This window comes from Prionailurus viverrinus, chromosome B1 (assembly GCF_022837055.1).
Source record: "Prionailurus viverrinus isolate Anna chromosome B1, UM_Priviv_1.0, whole genome shotgun sequence".
Lineage (NCBI taxonomy): Eukaryota > Metazoa > Chordata > Mammalia > Carnivora > Felidae > Prionailurus > Prionailurus viverrinus.
In genome coordinates, this window is record NC_062564.1 from 184,938,811 (window position 1) to 184,952,518 (window position 13,708).

The window sequence follows — 13,708 nt, forward strand, 5'->3', positions numbered from 1 at the left end:
AAAGTATGGAAAAAGTCATACTATGCAACCACTAACCAAAGAAAGCTAGTATAGGTACACTAACATCAGCAAAACAGATTTTAAGGCAAAAAATTCACTAGAAATAAAGGACATTTCATAATGACTAAGGGGTTAGGCCATCTAGAAGATATCACAATATAAATCTTATACAACCAATAAAATAGCCTTAAAATATAGAAAGCAAAAAACTGAGTGTTAAAGACATAGACAAAGATACAATCACGGTGGGAGATTTTAACATATTTCTTTCAATAGCTGATAAAATAAGCAGAAAAAATTCAGTAAGATTATAGAAAAGGTGAACAGCATAATTAACAAGTAGACCTCAGTGGCATATCTCATTGAACCAACAGTGACAGTATACACATTTTTTCCTAGTGCACATGCAACACTTAGCAAAATTGATTATATATTGGGTTATAAAGCAAGTCCCTAAAATTTTACATAAATAGAATATCTCAATTGCTTAGAAACTAAGCAATATACTTTAGAATACCCTTGGGTCAAATTTAAAATTACAAAAAATATTATAAAATATTTTGAATGAAAGGATAATGAAAATATGATTCATTAAAACTGTGGGGGGGGCGCCTGGGTGGCGCAGTCGGTTAAGCGTCCGACTTCAGCCAGGTCACGATCTCGCGGTCCGTGGGTTCAAGCCCCGCGTCGGGCTCTGGGCTGATGGCTCAGAGCCTAGAGCCTGTTTCCGCTTCTGTGTCTCCCTCTCTCTCTGCCCCTCCCCCATTCATGCTCTGTCTCTCTCTGTCCCAAAATAAATAAACGTTGAAAAAATAAAAATAAAAAAAAAAACTGTGGGATACAGTTAAAGTAGTGCATAGAGGGAAAATTATAACCTTAAATACATATTTTAGAAATGAAGAATGGTTTCAAGTCCTTGATGTATACTTCCATTTCAAGAAACTAGTAACAACAGAAACCAAACAACCAAAACCAGAACAAAACAAAACAAAACAAAAACCCAGCAAATCAATCCTAAAGAAAGTGAGAAGCAATTAATAATAAAGATATGATACAAACTTAAGGCAAAATCAGCAAAGCCGAAATTGTTTTTGATGAGATTAATCAACTGAGAGACCCCTAGCAAAACTGTTCAAACACACACACCACACATGCATGCACACAAATTACCACTATCAGAAATTGTAATAGAATTTTCAGACATTAAAAAGAAATATAAGGTTGGGAATGCAAGCTGGTGCAACCACTCTGGAAAACAGTATGGAGGTTCCTCAAAGAACTAAAAACAGAACTACCCTACGACCCAGCAATTGCACTACTAGGCATTTATCCACGGGATCCAGGTGTGCTGTTTCAAAGGGACATGTGCACCCCCATGTTTATAGCAGCACTATCAACAATAGCCAAAGTATGGAAAGAGCCCAAATGCCCATCAATGGATGATTGGATAAAGAAGATGTGGTATATATATATATACATACATACAATAGAGTATTACTTGGTAATCAAAAAGAATGAAATCTTGCCATTTGGAATTACGTGGATGGAACTGGAGGGTATTATGCTAAGTGAAATTAGTCAGTCAGAGAAAGACCAAAATCATATGACTTCACTCATATGAGGACTTTAAGGGACAAAACAGATGAACATAAGGGAAGGGAAACAAAAATGATATAAAAACAGGGAGGGGGACAAAACAGAAGAGACTCATAAATATGGAGAATAAACTGAGGGTTACTGGAGGAGTTGTGGGAGGGTGGATGGGCTAAATGGGTAAGGGGCACTAAGGAATCTACTCCTGAAATCATTGTTGCACTATATGCTAACTAATTTGGATGTAAATTTTAAAAAATAAAAAATAAAACAAGTTAAAAAAAAAAGAAATACAAGTTTATCATAAAAAAATTTAGGCAAATTCCCTGAAAAACACAACTTATCAAAACTCACAATAAAAGGAATAGAAAATCTTAATATTCCTATATCTATTAAAACTTAATGTTATTAAAAATCTTGCCAATATGATATTAAAGAATAAGAACAAAGTTGGAGGCCTGACACCACCCAACTTCAGCTTAGTACAAAGCTACTGAAATCAAGACAGTGTGGTAATGGTGAAAAATTAGACAAACAGATCAATGGAATAGATTAGAGATCCAGAAATACCAAAACAAACATAGCCAACTGATCTATGACAAAGGAGCAAATGCAATTTTTTGAATTTTTTTTGAAGAGCAAAGACAGTCTTTTCAACACGTCAACAAGTTGTCCTCAAACAATTTGACAGCCACATACAAAAAAAAAAAAAAATCTAGATACATACCTCATACCCTTCACAAAAATTAACTCAAAATGGATCACTGACCTAAATTCAAAGCCCAGAATTAGAAGACTTCTAAAAGATAACATAAGAGAAAACCTAACTGACCTTGGGTTTGTCAATTAATCTTTAGACACACCAAAAGCACAATCCATAAAAGAAAAAAATGATAAGTTGGATTCCATTAAAATTTAAAATCCTCTTTGCAAAAGATATTGTTAAGAGAATGAAAAGACTAGCCCCCGATTGGAAGAAAATACTCATAAAACACATAACGGATACAAAAAAAAATTGTACCCAAAATATATAACAAACTCTTAAAATTCAACAATAAGAAAGAACATACAATTTAAAAATGGGCAAAAGATCTGAACAGACACCTCACCAAAGAAGGTATACAGATCGCAAATACACATCTGAAATGATCCACAGTGTTATAAGTCATTAAAGAACTGCAAATTAAAACAGCAGTAAAATTATCGCATCTATCAGAATGGTTAAAATCTAAAGCACGGGTAACACAAATGCTGGTGAAGATGTGGAGCAACAGAAACATTCACTTACTGCTAATGAGAGAGTAATATGGTACAGCCGCGTTAAAAGATAAGTTGTCAGTTTCCAGCAAAGTTCATCATAGTCTTATACAGTCTAGCAGTTATGCTCCTTGGTATTTAACCAAGTGAGTTGGAAACTTATGTCAACACAAAAATCTACACAGGAATGTTTTACCAGTTTTAGCTGCCAAAACTTGGAAGCAACCAAGATGTCCTTCAATAGAATGTATAAATAAACTGTGATACATGCACATAATAGAATATTATTCCAAAGGGAAAAAACAGCTATCAAGCCACAGAGAGACATAGGGGAACATATTGCATATTACCAAGTGAAAGAAGCCAGTTTGAAAAGGCTACATACTGCATGAGTCCAACTATATGACATTCTCAAAGGTGAAACTATAGAGACAGAAAAGTCAGTGGTCACCAGGGGCTTGGGAGGAAAGGAGGGAGGAGGGGTAGGTGGGACACAAAGGATTTTTAGGACAGTGCAACTATTCTACAAAATACTGAAATAGTGAATATATGACATTATACATTTGTCAAAACCATTAGAACTGTACAACACAAAGAGTGAATCCTGATGTGAACTACAGATTTTATTTAATAATTGTGTATCAATACTTATTCACCAATTGTAAAAAACATACCACATTAATGCAAGATGTTAATAATAGGGGAAACTGTGTGCAAGGGAAATGGGAATATATGGGAATTCTGTTATCTTGTGCTCAGTTTGGCTGTAAACTTAAAACTATTCTAAACAGTAAAGTCTGCTAGGGGCTCCAGGGTGACTCAGTGGGTTGAGTGACCGACTCTTGATTTCAGCTCAAGTCATGATCCCAGGGTCATGTGCTCAAGCCCCAAGTAGGGCTCTGCATTGAGCGTGGAGGCTGCTTAAGATTCTCTCTCTCCCTCTCTGCCTCACTCCTCTGCTCACACTTCTCTAAAAAAAAAAAAAAAAAGTACAAGGGCTACTGGGTGGCTCAGTTGGTTAAGCATCCAGCTCTTAGTTTTGGCTCAGGTCGTGATCTCCTGGTGTGTGGGTTTGAGTCTCACGTCGGGCTCCACACTGACAGCTTGTGTGCTCGCTCTCTCTCTCTCAAAATAAATAAATAAATAAATAAATAAATAAATAAATAAATAAATAAATAAACCTTAAAAAATAAAGTTAAAAATAAAAAATAAAGTCTGCTAATTAAAAAAACAACACAAACAAACAAACAAAAAACAACCTTCCCCAAAGGAAGTCTAAGACACCGACTTCACTGGAGAATTCTTACAAACATCTAAGAAAGAAAGAATACAATCTCATAACACTCTTACAGCAAACAAAAAATAAAAAAGGAGGGACCTCTTCTCTTACACATTTCATCAGGTCAGCATAACCTTGATATAAAGCTTGTCAAAGACGTTACAAGAAAGGAAAATTACAGAGCAATTTTACTCATGGACATAGATGCAATCCTTCAACATTTATTATTGGAGTTCTACTAATACACAGGATGTCGAAAGCCAGTACAAGAGCATGCCTCTCCCACACTAACAATGAGAAAAAGTGGTATAATCTACCCAATCATAACTTTTGAACCCACCAGAAAATTGAGGTTGTAGGACAACCAAATGAATTAAATTTCAAAGAATAACAAGTCCCTCCAAGGACAGATGGGACTCCAAACTATTTTACTTTGGCAGAGCATAGGAGGAAAAGGAAACTACCACACAAGCAAGAAGAAATACAGCTAAAATTTTAACTATAGTAGACTGCATGTGGGATAATATGTCCATTTAGAATAACTAGGAGCTCAAAACACAAGGGGAATTTACACTCACTTTCATGCTCTTTTCCATGGGTCTCCCACCCAAGAGAATGGGGGCAGAGCAGAGAATGGGCAGAGAGCCCTTTTTCGTGACACAGGTGCACAGAAGGGATAAGCTGTCACTCCAGCACAGGAATAAAACCATGCTACCTTCTCTAAACTCTCCTCTCACATGAGGAAATGACCTTAAACCTCTGAGAGAGGGTTCAGAAAACATCCCACTCTAACGACAAGGCAATAATTGTTTCTGGGGGTGAGATAGACGCAAAAATGATCTTACTCATGGTAAAGTAAAAATCAGTCAATCAATCAATCAATCAATCCAACTCTCTTGGGCCCAGGATCCTACACCAGTACAAAGCAGAAGTGAGCCAGCTCTAGTGAAGGTCAGGAATCTCTCATCCATCATCTGCCACAGATACAAGGCAGAGTTTGGCTGCCAAGAAGAGAAGAAGAAGGAACACTGAGAAAGACCCATTCCCAAGGCAAATGGACTGTATATTAGAGAATGCCTGTATCTACCATGAGCTTAGGACTGAGTAACAACTTTCTACTGCTAAGAGAAAGATAAGAGGAGGGAGAGAGACCTCTCTCCGTGGCACAAGCAAGCAGAGGCAGATGAAAGCACAGGATGTAGTACAATGAGAAAAACCTTCCAGTAGTCCAGAACCCTTTCTAAGCACAAGATTACAGCAGCCCACCAAATTGGAAGCCTATCGTACACTGAAGCTATGGACAGTAGTAACAAAACCCAAGCCTAGCTTGACCCCCACTGTACTGACTTCCATACTCAGTAAGCCTCCATACTCACTTGAACAAAATTGCCAATCTACTTGACCTAATTGACACTTACAGAAGAGCCAGAGCAGAATGCTCATTCTTTTCAAATACATATGGAACATTCAACAAGTAAATAACCTGAACTGCCCTGAGTATATTTTTTACTTAACTTTTTTATTAAAAATGCTCCCACCAAGAAAACTCCAGGCCCCAGTGACTTTACTGGGAATCCTACCAAACATTTAAGAAGGGAAAGTATTAATTCTATACAAATGCTTCCAGAAAATAGGAAAGAGGGAACATTTCCCAACTCAGTTTATGAGATCAGCACTACCTGATAAAATTAGACAGTTTTATAAACTATACACCAATATTTTTCATGAAAATATCCACAAATTCTTCCACAAAATATTAACAAATTGAATAAAAAATGTATATGTGGATAATGCATCACAACTAAATGGAATTTATCTCAAGAATGCAAAATTGGTTCAACATTCAAAACCAATCAGTGTTGTTCACCATATCAACATGAGCATCTCTACAGACACAAGAAAAGTATCTAACAAAATTCAACATCCATTCATAATAAAACTCTGAGAAAACAAGGAATAAAAGAGAGCTTCCTCAACCTAATAGAACACATCTATATACCACTGCAGTAGAGGCACTAGCCAGTGCAACAAGACAAAAAAAAAGAAAGAAGAAAAGGCATACAGACTGTAAGGAAGAAGTAAAATCGTCTTTATTCACATATGACACATGTGCTTGGAAAATCCTATGCAACCTACAAAAAGTGGTACTATAACTAACAAGCAAGTTTAGTGAGGTCACAAGATACAAGGTAAATATACAAATATCAATCATATTACTGCATACTGACAACAAACAAGTGGAAAATGAAATGAGAAAAAATTTATAATAGCATTTATAATAGCATCAAGAAAACAAGAAATACTTAGGGGAAAATCTAAACAAAATATGTGCAAGGTTTGTATACTGAATTATAAAACACCAACAAGAGAAAATAAAGAAAACAGAAATAAAGAGATAAAATGTGTTCATAGGCAGAAAATTCAATGTTGTTAACATGTCAATTCTCCCAAAATTGACCTACAGATTCAACATATTCCCAATCCAAACCCCAGTAAACTTTTTGTAGTAATTTGCAAGATGATTCTAAACTTTAAATGGAAAGACAAAGGATCTGGAATAGCCAAAACAATTTTTAAAAAGAGGAACAAAGCTGGAAAACTAAATATCTGATTTCAAGACTTACTTTAAAGTTACAAAAATCAAAACAAATAGATCAGTGGAACAGATTAAGAGCCAGAAACAGTTGTGTGTGTGTGTGTGTGTGTGTGTGTGTGTGTGTGTGTGTGTGTGTGTTACTAAGTTAATTTTCAACAAAAGAACCAACCAATGGAGAAAGGATAGGTGGTCAACAAATAGGTAATGGAAATAGGTACAATATTGGACATCTATCTATCTATACCAAAAAGTTAACTCAAGGGGTGCCTGGATGGCTCAGTCAGTTGAGCATCTGACTTCAAGTTCAGATCATGATCTCACAGTTGGTGGGTTCAATCCCCACGTCGGGCTCTGTGCTGACAGCTAGCTCAGAGCCAGGAACCTGCTTTGGATTCTGTGTCTCCCTCTCCCTCTGCCCCTTCCCTGCTTGCACTCTCTCTCTTTCTCTCTCTCTCTCTTTCTCTCTCTCTGAAATAAATAAAACATAAAATTTTTTTTAATTAACTTAAAATGCATCACATATATAAATGTAAAAACTAAAACCATAAAACTTCTAGAACCAACCTTAGGAGAAACTTTTTGAGGCATTGGGTTAGGCAAAGATTCATAGGCACAGCACAAAAACACAAATCACAAAAGAAGAAACTGATAAAAAAAATTGCCATCAAAATAAAAAAAGTTTTGCTCTTTGAAACATCCAGTTAAGGAAATGAAAAGATGAAGCCACAGATTGACAGAAAATATTTCCAAGATGCTTATCTGATAAAAGACTTGTGTCATATATAAAGAATACTTACAATTCAACAATGAAATAACAATTAAAAATTTTTAATGTTTATTCATTATTGAGAGACAGAGAGAGACAGAGCGCGAACATGGGAGGGGCAGAGAGAGGGGGAGACACAGAATCCGAAGCAGGTTCCAGGCTCTGAGCTAGCTGTCAGCACAGAGCCTGAGGCGGGACTCGAACTCACGAGCTGTAAGATCATTGCCTGAGCGGAAGTCGGACGCCCAACTGACTGAGCCACCTAGGCGCCCCAACAAACAATTTTTTTTAATGGGCAAAAGATTTGCACAAACTACTTCATCAAAGAAGGTATTAACATATAGTAAGATGCTCAATATTAGTCATAAAGGCAATGCAATTAAAACCACAATAGGATATCATTATGCTCCTACCAGAGGAGTGTAATTAATAAGCAAAAATGAATTAATAAAAACTGGCATCAAGTGCTAGCAAGGATGCAGAGCAACTGAAACCCTCATAACTGTTGGTGGAAATGCAAAGCGATAACAGCCACTCCGGAAAAGTTTGGCAGATTCTTACAGAATTAAACATACACTTAACCATGGAACTCAGGATTTCCACTCCTAGGTATTTATCCAAAAGAAAAGAAAGATATTCAAGCAAAAAGCTGTATCAGAATGTATATATCCGGTTTATTCATAATCCCTATAACCGCAAACGGCCCACAACTATAACTGAAAATGCCCAGCAACTAATGAACGGATAAACAAACAGTACATCCAAACACTGAAATATTACTCAGCAATCAAAAGGAACAGAGTTAGTGAAATACCAAAATGTGAATAAATCTCAAAAGCCTTATGCCGAATGACAGAAACCAGACACACAACTTTACACACTGTACGACTCCATTTATAAGACATTCACACAAAAAGATCTCCTGATCAATCTGTGCCTCCAAAGAACTTGGCACGTTAGAAAATACTCAGGAAATGCGGGGTGGAGCGATAAAGTAAGAAATCACTGCAGAGAGGACAGAGTGCAAGAAGGTGACAGATTGCCGGAAAGCAAAAAGGCACCGGGGGGGGGGGGGGTCCAAACCCACCCACAGGACGAAAAATGTGAGAGAAGACGTGGTCCAACGCATCGCTACTGATTCCAGCAGCTTAAAAAATTAGACCTTGGAAAGGGCTGCAGTATGAATGAAGAGCCTCGGCGCTCTCGGGCCTAAAGAAAGGCGGGATGCGCCCCACCCTCCTTTAAAAATCCACTACACCACGCGCGAGGCTGAGCCGGTGGTTTACACCTGCAAGGGAGGTTCCTCGGTGCCCGGGGGCCGAGCTGGGGAGACCAGAGGTGGGCTCCGGCTTGGGTGAGCGGGGTGCAGGAGACCAGGCATCGCCGCGGCCCCGCCCGTCTCCATCCTTCCCCACTCGGCCTCACTCACCCAGGCCTGCCGTTCCAACTGAGCGTACAAATTGGAGCCCTTGAGCTTTTGGACTATCTGGGCAATAACGAGAGAAAGATCCGACTCCTCCTGCAACATTTCCCCTGCCCTAGCCCGCCAAGCCGCGGCGACAGGCTGGCGCGGAGAGAACGGACTACGGGGTCCCACTCGGGGCCAGTGACACTTCTCCGGGACCTTCAGACGCCGGGACTCCTTCAGCGGGCGTTACCAGGCAACTGCCGGGCCGTGAGTCCGTTCCTCTCTGGTCCCCCCGGCGGCTCAAGGTCCCGGCGCTTGCGTTCCGCTGGCGGAAAAACGTCCCGGTTGGGGGTAGTTTTTCATGCCATTGTTCCTGCTTATTGTACCTCTTCCAGAGCTGCAGCGCCTCTGATGCGCAAGGGGAACTCAGAGTCGTGTATTTTTGTGTTTTATTATAATGGATCCTTTCTTTTCCACCTTTCAGTCTCTGCAGAAACAGGGCTGTGCACACAGTTACGTGGAAAAATTACTCCCAAGGATTATCAGGTTCTTGGGTGAGGTGCTTACATTTCAGAACTCAGTATCTATCTCTGTAAAATAATACCAGTTCACAAGATGTTGTGATGATCGGCTGAGATAACAATTGTGAAGGTGGCTAGTACTTCATTTTCTTTCCACTTCTCCTGTTTCTATTCTCTGGGGTCTTATACCGGGAATAAATAGACAACATCTTTTCATCAAACAGCTACAACTTAACCAAGAAGCATTTATTGATAGGTTTTCTGTGAAGCATTGGCAATTCAAGGACGGCTGAGACACTGCCCCAGTCCAAGGGATGTACCATCGAGATTCCTCTTCGTCCATGTATTCATGTATTCATTCATTAAATCATTTATTCAAAATCTGTCCAGCTTTCAAAAAGAAAATCCATTCAGCTTTCAATTATTGAGCATTTACATACAAGAAACTGTGTGGGCACAAAGGTAAATAAAACTGGGTTCTTGCCTTCAAAGAAACATATCAAAGATTTTTAGTAGATCTAGAAAAAACTGATTTAACTAATTGAATGGCATTCCCAAAGACAGCTGGAAAAATCCCTATGGAATAATAGCAACATTAGAATAACCTCACCAAAACAATCCAGAATTAATTTCAAATGTGTTTATGCATGTACCTTAAGCAAAGATTCCAAAGAAACAGACCAAGATTACTGCAAAAACTACTCTAGCCTAACTACATTAAACTTCAACGGAATATTGAATCAGATCCTCTGATTCAATAGGCTTCTTGTAGGACCTACTAATCTGCATTTCTGGGGTGCACGCTCCAAGGAGATTGTGATGCTGATGGTTCAAGAACTATGTTCTGAGTAGCAAAGGACTAGAGCAGGTACATGATAGAAATTCTACATGACAGAAAAAGGCATGGACCTTTGGAATTTCTGCACAACACCCTGGCATTCCTAATACTACTGTTCAGAATATTGTAATGGTAAACACAGATTCCAAATAACCCATTTGGTCACGTTTGTTTATTAAAAACAACTTTGGAAAGAGGCAGGAAAAACAAGTATGTAAAAGCAATTAATGACAGACTCCACAAAACATGTAGTTTCTCTACAAACATTCCCCCACAACTCTGAATTTCTCCAACTTGTAGATGAGTAAATGTCCCCAACCCTTTAGAGCCTCTCCATCCCAACACCCAACCCATGCATAAATCTCCAGCACAAACGTCACTTCAAACAGAAAAAGAAAACCATGGAGAGAGTTCTTTTGAGGCTGAAAGGGGTGAGGTGATTGATAATTAAAGAGATAAGAATGCTTAGGTTGAGGGGCACCTGGGTGGCTCAGTCAGTTAAGTGTCTGACTCTTTATTTCCGCTTAAGTCATGATCTCATGGTTCATAAGATGGAGACCAGGGTCGGCGAAGAGCCTGCTTGGGACTCTCTCTCTCTCTCTCTCTCTCTCTCTCTCTCTCTCTCTCTCTCAAAATAAATAAATAAACTTTAAAAAAAAGAATGCTTAGGTTGAGAAGGGTCTTAAAGCACATAAAGGAAAGAAGATGAAACTGTGGAGCAGAAGAAAGCCATGGTATCTAGAGCCAGAAAATAACATAGCTCCCTCTGCTATGTACCCCAAAATGGCATAAGTCCCTTCCCATGTCAGAGTTTCAACTTTCTTGTCTGTAACAGGAAGGTAAATACCTACCTGAGGGGATACTATGGGGAAAGATGTACCTAGTATTAAAATATCAGTAAATATTAATAAATATTAAATTTGAGATGAGCAAATAAAAATAATGTCCAATACTATTGACAAGGGAATGGAAAGCAAATAAAGGTAGCAATGTATGTGAAAGTGCTGAGTACAATTTTTTGCACATATAGAGGCTTTAAAAAGTTTTTTCTAAAGGCGTGCCTGGGTGGCTCAGTCGGTTAAGTGTCTGACTTTGGCTCAGGTCATGATCTCACCATTCACAAGCTCGAGCCCAACGTAGGGCTCTGTGCTGACAGCTCCAAGCCTGGAACCTGCATTCGATTCTGTGTCTCCCTCTCTCTCTCCCTGCTCCTCCCCCACTCATGTTCTGTCTCTCAAAAGTAAATGTTAAAAAACAATTTTTAAGTTTTTTTTTTCTGAGGGGAGAACGATTTGCAGTCTTTAAAGCAGCAATTAAGAAGTTTGGATTTGATTCGGAAGACCTGCCCAAGCAAAATAAAAACAAAAATTCTTAATCCTAGTATTGAAGATTTGTTTCTTACATACATAGAAGCAGGTGTGTTGGGTTATAATTCAATTCTAGAATGCCCTCTGTTCTCTTTTTCCAATTCAATTTAACAAAACTTTTCAGAACACCTGCTCTGTGCTAAGAAAGGCAAGGAATACAAAGATGAGTAAGAAATGGTCCTTTCTCCCAAAAAATTCTGTCTCAAAGAGATAGTGAGGCCAGCACAAAAAGAGCTACAGTGGTAGACAGATCCCTTTAGACTCCTATCTGTGTTTCTAGAAATTGTATTATTTTAATTATTTTGACTATTTATTTTTGAGAGAAAGAGAGAATGGGAGGGAGAGGGCAGGGAAAGAGCGAGACACAGAATCTAAAGCAGGCTCCAGGCTCCAAGCTGTCAGCACAGAGCCAATGCGGGGCTTGAACTCACAAACCGTAAAATCATGGCCTGAGCCGAAGTTGGACACTAAACCAACTGAGCCACCCAGGCACCCCAGAAATTTTATTAAAGTCATTGTCCCTGTAGAAACAGAAAGCGTAGATTTCCATCTCCACCGCACAATGAGAACTTTGCCTTAGAAATCCTTACTCTACTGAGAGTGGGAGGGAATTGGGAAAACCCTCTTGTTCTGCCATTTTTTTAAGTTTATTTATTTTGAGAGAGAGAGAGACAGAGAGACAGAGAGAGAGAGAGAAATCCCCAGTAGGCTTCGAGCTGTCACCATGCAGAGCCCCACATGGCCCTATCCCACTGACCATGAGATCATGATCTGAACCAAAATCAAGAGTTGGATGCTTAACCCACTGAGTCACCCGGATGCCCCATCTGACACTTTAGAGTGAACTATGACCCAACCTAATGGACGAATAACAAAATGAATGCAATCTCATCTGAGTAGTTAAAACTATACAAACAGGGGGTGCCTGGGTGGCTCAGTCGGTTAAGTGTCCCACTCTTGATTTCAGCTCAGGTCATGATCTCACAATTGGTGGGATCGGGCCATGGAGGGCTGTATATTGTCAGCACGGAGCCTGCTTAGGATTCTCTCTCTCCCTCTCTCTCTCTCTCTACCCCTCCCCTGTTCTCTCTCTCTCAAAATAAATAAATAAACATTTAAAAAAACTATACAAAGAGAAACAAAAGTAAAATAAGTGCAGATTGAATTCTCCTCAAAAGCCCCTCAAATTCAAAGCAAAGGCACTTCCGGACCAACATGTGTAAAGGTCTGCCTTTCTCAGATCTGCTCCGCTTTGATTTATTTTGTATATAACATTGTGACAGATTTCACTGTGGGCAAGAGGGTGGGAGGAAACCACTGACCAGTCGCGTCATCTGAGCAAAGATGAGGACCACATCAAAAACACCCTGTGTACTTGTGAGTTCGAGCCCCGCGTCAGGCTCTGCACTGATGGCGTGGAGCCTGCTTGGGATTCTGTTTCTTCCTCTCTCTCTCTCTCTCTCTCTCTCTCTCTCTCTCTCTGCCCCTTCCCTGCTTGCTCTCTCTCAAAAATTAAAAAAAAAATAAACTTAAAACAAACACAAAAACCTTGTGAGCCGAACACAAAAATGAGGCTTGCATAAACTGCAGAATCCACAATGAAAGTATTTTCAGCTATTGTTTCAGGAGACACTGCTATGAGCATGCTGTACTAGAATAGATTTAATTTTATGTTGTCAAGAGCCTACTTAAAATAAATAGCAAGTATTCTGTGTGTTGCATGTACCACAAATGCCACAGGCCTCCTGTCTGGTAACAAATGAGCTCATTGTGATACCAGTTGTCTGTCACCGGATAGTTGGCCCCCATATGCCAGCACAGGATCTCACACTCCTCTTCAAAGTCTCTTCCTGATACTTCTGGGAATCGTCAGGAAGTAGCATACATGGGCTTAGGAAAAAGTCTGTGATCCGCCCTGCCTGCTTTGGTGGTATCCAACCCCTCAAAGCTACTGTCCAGGGTGCTGCTTCTTGGTGCTCCCAACGCTACAAAAGCCCAGAGTTGCTTGAATCCCAAGGCTCAGAAAAACCCTCAAGAACAAAGCCCCTTGTGATTCTGTTTGCCACCTCTCTTTACAAGGAGG

At 39.4% G+C, this 13,708-nt stretch overlaps 1 protein-coding gene across 2 annotated transcripts in view; it reads right to left on the minus strand.

Moving 5' to 3' along the window:
* TBC1D19 (TBC1 domain family member 19) overlaps positions 1-9,143 on the minus strand; it is a 152,347-nt gene extending 143,204 nt beyond the window's left edge. Inside the window, exon 1 of one of the 2 annotated variants that reach the window (XM_047857045.1) lies at positions 8,921-9,143. In XM_047857045.1, the coding sequence (XP_047713001.1) occupies positions 8,921-9,019 (99 nt within the window). In that variant the 5' untranslated portion in view covers positions 9,020-9,143. The remainder of the gene's footprint in view (positions 1-8,920) is intronic. The other variant, XM_047857048.1, reaches the window with a different exon arrangement.
* Positions 9,144-13,708: the final 4,565 nt, after the last annotated feature.